Source organism: Biomphalaria glabrata, chromosome 15 (genome assembly GCF_947242115.1).
Source record: "Biomphalaria glabrata chromosome 15, xgBioGlab47.1, whole genome shotgun sequence".
NCBI classification, from domain to species: domain Eukaryota; kingdom Metazoa; phylum Mollusca; class Gastropoda; family Planorbidae; genus Biomphalaria; species Biomphalaria glabrata.
The window spans coordinates 10,515,567-10,527,805 of record NC_074725.1 but is presented as its reverse complement, the minus strand read 5'-3'; the positions used below and the strand labels follow the sequence as shown (position 1 = coordinate 10,527,805).

Sequence of the window (12,239 nt, the reverse complement as noted above, 5' to 3'; positions counted from 1 at the left end):
TGTACAATCTGTACGCTAGAGTATTGTCAGAAAAATGTGAACTTTTTCGTAACTTAACACTGGTGATGCTCAGTTATTGTTTATTAGCAGCAACGCTTTATCTAGTTATTTCCTGTGGTTAGAAATAATAGAACCTTCAAAATGCCTTTTTAAATATTGCTCTTATTAGCTTGCAAAGTCTTCATTATATTATAGTAACTTGTAAATCTCTTACATTTCCGGAAAACGTAACAGTATTGATGACAGACATACTTGCATGTGTAACTGTATGACCTTAGTAACATGTAGGAGGGACCAATCAAGACTGACTCTTTGGTTAATTAATTAGACTTGTTGATAGCACATCTCGTTGTTTGTTATTGAATGAGTAATGTGTTAGAAATATATAGACTAACGATCTATAGAAAGGCTTGTGGTTTATAAATAAAATTAGTTGCTCTAAGTGTTTCTACATTGAGTTGATGTGTGTTGAGCTGATGAATGAGAAAGACAGGATGTAATCAGTTCTATAACAGACGACGAGCTATCAAAAGGTTGTTTTTATATTGTTCTATATTTCAGCTAGGCAGTTTGAAGTATGCAGGATTTCAAGTTGCATACATTGTCTGGGGTAAGAAATTGGATGAGTTTTTAACTTTTAACTCTCGCTTCCAGCGGTAAAGCGCTTGGCTTCTGAAGAACCTCGGGTCCCAGGTTTAAATCCTAGTGAAGACTGGGATCTTTGGGCGCCTGGAGTTCACCCAGATCTAATGGGTACCTGACATTAGTTGGGGAAAAGTAAAGGCGGTTGTTCGTTGTGCTGGCCACATGATATCTTCGTTAACCGTGGGCCACAGACCAAGATGACCTTTACATCATCAGCCCTATAGATCGTAAAGTCTGTAACGGGAACTAACTCAACAAATGTGTTGGAACACTTGAAGGCTATATGGTAGTTAGTAGGTTTTTAATTGAGGGTTTTCATTTTATAAAGGTGGTTCAAATCTAGATTTGATGATCTATTGATGGTCCCATAATACCCTCAGTTACAATGGCTCACAGAAACAGTGTATCTAAACATTATCTGGTCATTCAAATCATTATCATCGAATTCATTACGAATGAAGGCTTGACAGACTCGAATCCTCTGTTTTAAAAACCCCAGCATAAAAACCTAACTCACATAACTTGAGTTATTGAAGAAACTCTACTAATATTTACCTAATGATATATCACATAATTCTAATAGTGTGTCATTATTTAAAAGTGAAATAGAAATATTTATCTTGACATATCTTCACTTTTGTTTTAATTGTAGATTTTTTGGGTTTTGTTTTACAGCCTTCATTATAAGCAGTATCATCATTTTTCTGTTCTGCATAATCTTATCGTTCATCATTTTGATTCTACTGGAAGGTTATACTGACTGGCTTGTCAATAAAGTGTTACAAATCTGGTAAGTCTTCTTTTGATTTCAGAAATTCTTCTTTTTTTATTTTGCTGCACAAGTTATTTCATATATATTTAATTAATTCACAGATAATGTGTGTAGTCGCTGAATAAACTCTTTATGTTGTGTCTGTTCTATTTATGTTTGTGTTTCTGATGTGTTGTCTGTATATGAGAAAGGAGTCCTTGTCATCACAACAAGTTTCCATAAGGATCAATAAGCAGTCTTAGTCTTAATTTACCATTTCTCTAGCACGAATCGCATACGTTTTGTTTGCCTCTTCTGTTGCTGTTGCTAATTATCTACTTAGCAAAGGAATAAAAGCTTAGTTTTAGCTGCAACACTACTCGTGTGTGTGGTCCAACAATACTCCCAAGCTAGTCGTTAGTATGTTAATATGCCTTCGGTATGTTTCTTGTTCAGAATGAGATTCTTGAGTACGTATTGTATTAAACTCTTACATTGTAATTGATCGGGTTTTAGACGTAGTGGAGAACAATTCTATCAAATGCCTACATTGTTACTCTGTTATTATTAAATTAATAATAGCTGAATACCAGAAAACAATGCCCCACGACATCCTGTGAATTCTTTCAATTAAACTTTTAAAAAAACAACAACAAATGTATAATTATTTTTTCTAGCGAAATATCTTGATTTAAGAAATTCCATCTCAATAATTTGTCCCAATAATTTTCGTAGAGATAATGAATCCATTGGTTCATTATTATGATATAATATTGTTTTAACCAAACTGGAAATGTCGTCATTTTGTTATGTCTCTCCACACGTACAGGCCTAGCGTGCTGGTGGCTGTGGCATTGATGATTATCCAAAAACTTTTGGCCACCTTTTTATTTTTACAAGACAGGGGACAACACTTACGTTTAGATAACAGGTTAGTCTAGGGTTGATTTGATTTGATAACCTCCCATGTAACAGGTGTGAATTTATAAGATAAGATAACATTTTATAAGATACCAAAAAGTCCACATACGAAACTTTAAGTTCTCATTAACATTATTCTTTAGTACGAAACTGAGCACCATATGTGTTTATTAAAGTTAGTTCTCTCAAGGAGCCTTACAAATGTATGCTATTATTATAATTATTTTAATTGTAAAAGCTAATCCTTATAATGAACAATTAGTCAGCTGTGTGCAACTATTAAAATTAATCCATGCAACAAAGTAACTAAACTACTATAGGGGCCTATGCAATTTTTAAAGTTAGTTGATTTAAGATATTTGACCAATTTATGTGCATATACTATATGCCATTCTTAAAGCTAGTTGATTTAATATATATATGACCTATGTGTGTGATTATACTATATGCTATTCTTAAAGTTAGTTGATTTAATATACATATATATAACGGTATAACCAATGTATGTAATTGTATTTCAGACGATTCTTCTTCATCTTCACCTACTTCATGTTTTTCTATAACATATTTCTGGGTTTGATCTCATGCCTCATGAGGATCATCAAGGCCATGGTGGTGGGCACTTTATTTTTAGCTCGCCTAGATAACAGCACTTTACCCAGAAAATTTGAGTTTTTAGATCCAGGTTAGATTTTAAAAAAAATAGGTCTTTAGTATTATAAATATAAAAATAAATAGTCAACAAAAAAGAGATATTAAAAATATATGGAGGAAGGGAGGTGTGAGAGAGGAGAGAGAAATATAGATAAATAGAGAAAGAGAGAGAGAGCTGGTCATAGAGAATTTAAAAAATAAAGTAAAAAGAGGGAGGAAATATCTGAAAGTGAATATATAAACAACTTGTAGGAATATTTGAATGAGTCGATGGCTAAAAACAGCATTAAACCTTCTCCCAGATACCCCCTCCTTTCACAGATACAAAAAGAGAGATTTGTTCAAAGCGTGAAAAAATGCGCTATGCAAAACAAATTAAAAACAAAAATCCCCTTACTGGGTTTTCGAAATAAATATTACTAACTATCAATAGCAAAAAGATTTTCAATAGTAAAGTGGGTGTACTACATAAGCCTATTATTTTAACATTGACACTTCAACTATTTAAATGTGAACTTCTCTGTTGTCCAGGTTTTGCTGCCTATCAAGGCTACATCCACATGGAGGCTGCACATACCCACCCCGTGGTTCTAGTCTTTCTTAGACTGCTGGTCAGCTTGAGTAAGTCCAGAAAGTTGGACACCAGTGACTGTGTGAAGATAGACATGTCCAATAATGACGTGGCGACCAATGGAAATCCGGAGAGCATGGTTAAACTGAACCAGAAAGGTCAGGGCCCTCAATATCATAAGTACCGGAATATACTGAAAAGTTAAATTTTTACAAAGCTTATATCAACTCACTTTGTCTGTCTGTCTGGCCAAAAGTTTGTACACGTTATTTCTCCCACGAGCTGAAATTTCACACAATTATTTCTTTTATCTGACAACACAAGAATCAATAAAAAAAAATTAACCAATTAGCTAATCAACTATTGATAAAAAATTACTTTATTTGGTATCTCAATCAAGGGAAAGAAATAGTATTTGAATGGTGGTGGTATAAGCTGAATTAGTCCCCTTTTTAGATTAATGTCTGAGGCTAATTAGGCTTACACATTTAATTACATGCCTGATCCAAACTAATTGATACACTTAATAAGCTTTTTTTTTTAAGTATTTTTTTTTATTTTGCTTTTTATTATTCTTAAATCCTATGTACATTTTCTTTGACAATACCACACAGCTATTGTTGGATTACGATTATGTTACCGACTCGTGATTTTCTTTATCACTATCAGTATCAGAATGTGGGACTGCGGGACTACCTCACTGAGAGGCTTGAGTTTAAATTTGAGTTTTAACTCAAGGTGTTTAGAATGTAACCCTTCCAGATACCCCAGCTCCTAAGAGCATGAGAGGTGCACCATACAAAAGCATTATAAGTAATACTTATAAAACTTGAGTACATGTAGCTTGAAAGTCTTTACTTTCAACATTTTCTGTATCATCTTTGGAGTAACTAAATTCTATTAGTTTAATATTGTCATGGAACGATACTGCCGGCTAGAATGAGTACTTTCTATGACTCGATCTTTCCGTTTACTTCAAGCGAGGCATGTTACCACTAAATTACTGCTATTCACATTTTAAAGATATAGTAACCCATTGTTGATTTATTTGTAGTTTTAGACTTTATTTGTCTACTATATATTTAAACCCCATCGTTTACAAATTAACATCTTAGGATACTGGGAGCACTTCAAAATCATAGGATCAGGTTGGTAATGGTTTCGGAGTCAGCTATATACATCTGTATTTCTGTGGCTCTCGGTTAACGAGGGTGTCATGTTGCCAGCACAACAACCAACTGCTTTTACTTACTCCAACTAATGTAAGGCACCCATTAGAGCTGGGTGGACTCAGAGATGCCCTAAAGATCTCTAAATTATAAACACCAGGATTCGACTCGGGACACTCCAGGTACGGAGGCCAAGCACCTACCACTCAGCCACCCAGCCTCCAAAAAAATATACCAAGGGCATTTCTGTGGGGTGCGTAACCTCAGTCTTTTGGAGTATTTCTTTTTCAGTAAGTGGCTGCTTCCAGGGCATTGCTCTTTATTAAGGGCATTAATTCTATGTTAGGGATTTAAGGGTTCACATAAAAACTACGTTATCTGAACTCATGAAAGAAAAATGGATTTAATCATTAAAATGTGCATCAACATGTTTTCCCTACAGATACTGAGAAGTGCAGGCCAGTGAACCTGGCAGCGAGATCCAATTGGTTGGTCACGTACACCCTGCTACATAACCCTCAGGTAGATCTAATTAGAAACAACAGGGTAGTTGACTTCAAGCTTTGAGAACTCTTAGCCCTCCCTATACCTCATACCAGTCATACTTTACTTTATTACCCAAGAAGTCTACACTGAAAACTTACTAGTCGACTGAATAGTCTGGATACAAAAACTGTGAGGCTCTTAGACTCTAGCCGGTCTTTTCTATAACTAAAGCAAGTCAGCTACACCAATGTTAACATGCATAATCTTTTCGAAAATATAGTCATAGTTTAATTATAAGAGAAGATTACACAGTGGTGCTGCTTTTTCTATACTTTCTTACAGAGAACTAAAAATTAGTAAGTTATATAGATGTCTATGCACGTTAAATGCAGACTCGGACAACTTTATATTGATGAAACTATCAAAAATCAAACAAAGCATTAGGGTTTATTAAAAGAAATTTCTATACAAATATGAACATAAAACTTAAATGTTAATTAACCTTGGTTAGGCCAATAATAGAATATGCATCCTCTGTTTGGGACCCCTCAACTCAAGAAAACATTAAGAAACTGGAACAGACACAAAATAGAGCAGTGAGATTCATAACTAACAAATATTCACATTTGACTGGAGTAACACCTTTAGTAAAATCACTAAACTTAAAAAGCCCTCAGGAGTGAAGAATCAAAAGTAAAGTAGCAATTATACCTAAAACACTGAAACATAATCTTTAACTACAAAAACAAAATCTAATAAAATAATCAGATAAAGATAAAGGCACATTTCTAGTTCCATTTTTTTGCTATTAGAGCACGGAATGGGTTGCCTGAGCCAGCCAGGCAAACCAGTGACTTGGCAGAATTTATGTCATTGGTTAACATGCATGACTAGGTGCATGACGCGTAGGACGTAATCATCTTCTTTTTTGAAGTAACGTCTGTATTATATAAGATAAGAATTTGAATAACAAAAAAATATATGTAGCCTGGAAAAAAATCAATGGGCATAACCAGTGGGTAATGCTAATGTTAATAAAATCGATTTCAATTGAGTTTTTAAAATGTAGATTTACAGTACTTCCTTGTGAACAATATTATTTTTCATAATTAAACTATATCCAAATGAATTTAAATACACACTGGTTTATCAATGTGTACATATTTCCTTATGTAGTATTTAATGTAATGTTTACTTACTTTCTATTATCATTAAGAATAATGTAGGATTTGGGCTTGTATACTCAGTATCAATTTAACAGGATTGGATTTTAGTAAGTGGTTCCCCTGGGGCAGAATTTTTTGTGGGGCTCCTACACTTTCTGGAAAGCTTTAGAAAAAATCCACATATCTTTGTATTACTTATATTTAATAGAATGCCATATTTTAAAAGAAAGAAATACAGAACTTGTACATTTAATATGATTTAATCTTATTTTCCTTCTTTTTTCAAAAAATATTTAATATGAATATTTTAGTCGAAAAAAAATTTTTTTTTGAATTTGTGGAGTTTAGCCCCCACTTTCCCTCCCCCAAATCCGGCCCTGAAGTTTAACTATGATCTACTGTCAACAAATTATTTCTATTTTGTCTTTTTAGGTTCGTTTGTACAGAAAAGGATTTATTCAGGCCATGAAGAAAGCCAGAGCAGAGGGCATAAAGATTCCGATCAGTGATAAGCCAATCACAGACTTTGACTTGGTGAAGACTCAGGAGCAAAGGGAGCAAGAGAGACTAGAAGAGGCGCAAAAACTTCAAGGCTCCGACCCCAAGAAGAGCGTTTTCAGCAGTTTCAGCTTCGGCCGGAACAGTAGCAACAACTCCTCCTCCGAGTCATCTGAGAAAGCCAACAAGAAGAAGAAACATTTCTGGTTCGGCAAAAAGAAAAGGTCTGCAGAGGATGACCCAAGCGTGGAAGACAAAGGCAGCGCCTTGGAAGTGCTGAAAAGTGGGGAGGAGGAGGAGGAAGAGGAGGGTGAAGTAGTGGAAGAAGCTGTTGAGGAAGAGGTTCCTGGCAATGGTTCAGGAAACCAGGACACTGTCATTGACATTGACCACGCCACTGGAGCTGTGAATATATAAACACGCCACTGGAGCTGTCAATATATAAATCTGGAAGATGAGACAGGAGATCTCTTAAGTTCTATTAAAATTACAACAAAAAAATCAATCAGTACATGAGTGTACAACTGACAATAAGATAAATGATATTTACCTGTTTAACTTGTTTCATTGCTCATAAGACAGCACATTTTCTTTTTTTCAGATAAAACTCATTTAATATATTTTCTTGATATGGAAACTTAGGGCAATGTTATGATCACTAATTACATCCTAATTTTATTATTTGATGCAGTATATAAAAAAACAACTTTTCAACAGTCATCTATAAATCAATCTTTCAGGGCATTTGTATTTTCAAATTTTTTTTTAAACACAAATATTATATAAAATTTAATACTGCTTTGAAACATATGATAGTATGATAGTATTCTATAATCCTAGTATTCTTAGTGCAACTTTTATATTACTTGATAAAATATAACTGATAGCTTTTTTTCTCTTCTGCTGTGTTTTACATAAGCTAGTGATGGTACAGAAAGATGTCAACAGTTATTTTGTAAATAATAATTCTATTTAAATATTTGTTTACCTTTTTTGTTATACTCTATTCTTGGAGTGTAGTACCATGCCATTCGGGCAAATGCCCAGTGGGTTGATATCAAAATGGGCCTGTGGGGTCACCGAAAGGGCAGCACAGATGTAATATGTATCAAATTGTTTTATGATAAAAGGAGCCCTCTGAGAGTCATGTTTAAACAAATCTGACTCCACAGTGTAATACTAATTTAATCTAATATTTTTTCCGAAACAATGTAATATCCTACATAGACAGTGCTACTAGTAGTAGGCTGCATCCTTTTAGAGCCTACAGACTAAGCTAATAAAAAGCAACATAAGGCCTATATTTCTTATAAAGAGTCTAATATACGCACACGTACAGTTATCTGTACATAATGAAACTTAACCTAATGATTTTGAGGACATTTAGACCTAGAATTGGAATCGTGTCCTATGATATACAATTTATGGGCCGGATAGTAAAGAATTGCCCGGGCCGATTTTGACACCCAGTCCGCCCCTGCATACACGTGTTGTTGTTTCTTTGGTACAATTAAAACACTTTATTATGATTTCACATTGACTGATATCTTGGTAGCAATGGTTCATATTCGATATATATTTTTTTTAAAAGGAGGATGGAAAATCTTGTAAAGTTTTATAGGTTGAGGGGATAGTTTTGTAAACAAAATTTTATTTTGTTTAAAAATAGTTCTATTTTTATATTTTGATATTGACTTCTATTGTTTGTAAAATATCTATGATGTAACACATGGTGACATTGTTCTAAACTGTCTTGTTTTTATTCTATTATTTTACTCATTCGGGTTGATATTACAAAAGCATCTGTATGCAACCAAGATCTCCTATATATGTGAATATCGCCATAGTCCATGAATGAATTATACCTTATTTTTTTAATGTGTTTGTTCTATATAATAAGCTTGCCTTTCTTAGTGCTTTACAAACTTTTGTCATGTATATTTTGCCTTATTGTGTTTTCAATATTTTTAGACTCCCCTAAACCTGCTGCCTTCAGTTTATTTTGTGCTTGTCAATAATTTTATTTTACTGTGCAAACATAATGTCTGATCTCAAATGTAAAAAAAAAAATGTTTTGTAAAATAATGTACAAGTTGTGGATGTTCCTTCGGAGTTGGAAATACCCTACTTTCTAGTCTAAACCTCCCGCAGGATGACGGGGTATGGCAGCGGGCAGGGTTTGAACCTGAGACCATTAAGACACGCATAAACTTCAACAATGATCCAACTACGCACATACGTATTCATATTAAAACTAAAATGATATTATTATTTTAAAAAAAGATCTTTGCGTTGCTTTGCTTACTATTGCATTGCAAGATAATGTGATAGTAGGCCTACTTGGCTACTTGCAACAATTTTTGTTACTAGCTAGAGTGGTTACATATTACAATTATAATTATTTTCCTGTCATCTCTATTTCTTTACGCCATTTTTTTCTTGATTTAAATCTTAATCCTTAATTTTTAAAGCATTTACTGGATGAGTTTATATATCTCAAATGTAAGTTTAACTAACAAAGTCGCCATGACATGGAATCTTCATTCTTTCATAAGTTCTCACAAGTTTTATCTTATTTGAAAATGCTGCCCAATGAAACTACCTCATAAGAAATTTGCATTGAAAGACAAATGTTTCACATTTTAAAGAGAAAACAAATCAAGCATCATTGCTATTGGTATCTTACGTTTGAATTCAGTCTTAACTAATGGCAGAGACAAAATGTTAGAATTCAGTGGTTCTCACATTTTCTCGATACAGTTTGGTCAAGGTAAGAAACAAGTTAATTAATACAAATGATATTGTATCCCCCCTCCAAATAGAATGTACAGATTGGGTACAAGTACCCTTTCAGACCTTGCGATCTGCCAGATTATGTAACGGTCAAATGTTTCAATGGCCAGCGGTTAACTGGTGTGTCATGTGGCTAGCACAACGACCTACCGCTTCAGTGTTGGGTGGATTCAGGAGCGCTCTAAAATGTAAAAAATACCGAAGTGAATCACCACGCGACAGATTGTGTACAAGTGTACACACTTAACTCAAAACATTTTTACTTTCTAAAAAAAAATAAAAAATCCTTAGCCAATGTTGTCTCTCCAACCTCAAGATGTGAACTTTGAACCTAAACGTCGTGGTTCCAACTTGTCTGGAGAAACTTTGTTCAAATGTACAAACACAAATCTCTCACACTATTGATCACAATTTAAAACGTTTGTACATTTACATTTATAGTTACATCCCCGTGACTGGCTCAATGTTTTTTTTAATATAATTAACACATTTAGGCCAACTCTACTCTTTATAAGGTCTAACTCGCTTCTTTATTCGATCGCTTTTTTTCATGAATTCCGAAACAAAAAAAACAAAAAAAAAAAAAAATCCCCACTAGAACACATATATATCCCGCTTTATCTAGAATAAGAAGCTTATCGGAGATGTAAATAATAATCTCCTGAGTCACGTGACAGCCTAGAGCTAATAAAATAGTGATATTAACTTAGGCTGAGTTACATTTCATTTACTTAGGCAAACATCGGCCAGCCTCTGACTTTCGATTACTTCCGTAGCGGGTTGGAGATAATGCCAGGCATCGTGAAATCCCATGGTCACTGAAAAGGATGTTTCGCAGGCCAGATGGGTCTGGAGTGTATCAGTGGCTCTTCGCCTCAAATTCTGTCGATGATCGAGACCATTCTGGTAACATTATGTAACCTGTAGCGTCACACAATTACCAGTTCATCCACGTTGGGCTGGCTAATTCGGCAAATTTCTAAGTAATCCTATTATGTAAGACAGAATTCCGTGGCAGGACTCCCAGTGTAGGAAAGCCGCTTCCCTAAACATCCCCTCTTTCCATCATGCAGAGCTAGTTCACGTTACTTTAGTAGTAGCATCGTATTGTTAAGTGACTCCAACCAAGGAGAAAACAAATAACTACACACCAGCTAGCGGTTTCGTATTGAAGCATGTTATATAGTATAGTATACCAAGACCAAAACTCACACCATCCTCACAAAGTTGAGACCCACTTGTGTTAATTACCAGGACTATACAACGCGGTCTTTGTCTTCAGAACTCTTTTGTTTTAAGTTATGGGGCGTAACACTGTTTATTAATATACCCCCGCGGACAATGGCTTTGTCTGCATTAGGTATGTCAAAATATGTAGGTCGCAGCTGGGTTTGCGTAGTCATTCATCCTTAATCTTCAGAATTGACGACATGGCCTTGATTATAATGTAACATTGTCCAAACCACTATAAAAAAAAGGTTTGGGAGCTGCTGTAGTGTCAAATACTCACCCCTAGTCTTTAGCATTTACCAGTGAACTTTTTTTTTGTAACCAAATAATTGCTCATCTTCATAAAGAATGTTCAATTTACTAACTTGAACATGTTCATATCTTGTATTGAACTATGAACATGGTGTTCAAAACAATTCTTTGAACATTTGTAATTTGTTTTGAATCGACGTTGTAGTTACTCTATGTGTTCAATGTACATTATACTATTCGACCTTTATGTGTACTAGTGACTATACATAGAACTACTTTATATGTGATAATATTGCATGTTATACATGTGGATACTATCGAAGTCTCAGTTGTTATGTATAATAAATGCCAGGCTAGTAGAAACGATTTTATTTTTATAATAACCGTTAGAATTGGCCTTTTTTTTTCTGTGAGTATTCAAGTGACATCAAAAGGATGTTTTGTTATGAAGTAAGTTTTTTGTCTACTAGATTTAGATGTAAAGATCAACATTTAACGTAGCGCAGAAGCGTTTATATTTTAGCCAACTAAGATTGCCTGCCATAATACATGTCCTATACTTATAAGTTCTAGTATTTTAAAAGGGAAGTAATGATTAGTGAAAATACAAACTTATACACTTTTATACAGTGTTTACGATTTATTTTGTGTTTTTGTTTTTGTGTTAGCTTATAAGTTTTTGTTGAATTAATAGTTGAAATATCTCTTAATTATTTAATTATACTTAAAGAGTGCTGGGCTTTCTTTTAATGATAACCTTATGTCTATAAATATTCTGAGTATAAGTACTTCTAGATTGTAATGAATTTCGACTTGTAGAGTCTCAAGTTTTACGATATTTTATTGGTTCATATAAGATGGTTTCACTGAATACGCTATAAGTTGTTCTGTATGAACAGCTACTAAAAAACACCCTTACCAGTATGCGACGACAAGGCAGACTTCAGGTGAAACATGTTCTCGAAAATTAGATTAAAGGAGACTAACAGTAAAAATATAAATAATGCTTAAAAAACAACAACAACAATAAAGAGTATACTGAGCGTAGTTGTATCAATTAGTATGAATCAGTCATGCAATTAAATTTGTAATAGATCTAGACT

At 34.0% G+C, this 12,239-nt stretch overlaps 1 protein-coding gene across 4 annotated transcripts in view; it reads left to right on the top strand.

Moving 5' to 3' along the window:
• LOC106055646 (stimulated by retinoic acid gene 6 protein-like) overlaps positions 1 to 11,761 on the top strand; it is a 37,626-nt gene extending 25,865 nt beyond the window's left edge. For all 4 annotated transcript variants that reach the window (XM_056012905.1, XM_056012907.1, XM_056012904.1 and 1 more), the window contains exons 13-19: positions 562 to 610; positions 1,321 to 1,435; positions 2,226 to 2,327; positions 2,839 to 3,002; positions 3,503 to 3,700; positions 5,154 to 5,233; positions 6,796 to 11,761. In XM_056012905.1, the coding sequence (XP_055868880.1) occupies positions 562 to 610; positions 1,321 to 1,435; positions 2,226 to 2,327; positions 2,839 to 3,002; positions 3,503 to 3,700; positions 5,154 to 5,233; positions 6,796 to 7,278 (1,191 nt within the window). In that variant the 3' untranslated portion in view covers positions 7,279 to 11,761. The remainder of the gene's footprint in view (positions 1 to 561; positions 611 to 1,320; positions 1,436 to 2,225; positions 2,328 to 2,838; positions 3,003 to 3,502; positions 3,701 to 5,153; positions 5,234 to 6,795) is intronic.
• Positions 11,762 to 12,239: the final 478 nt, after the last annotated feature.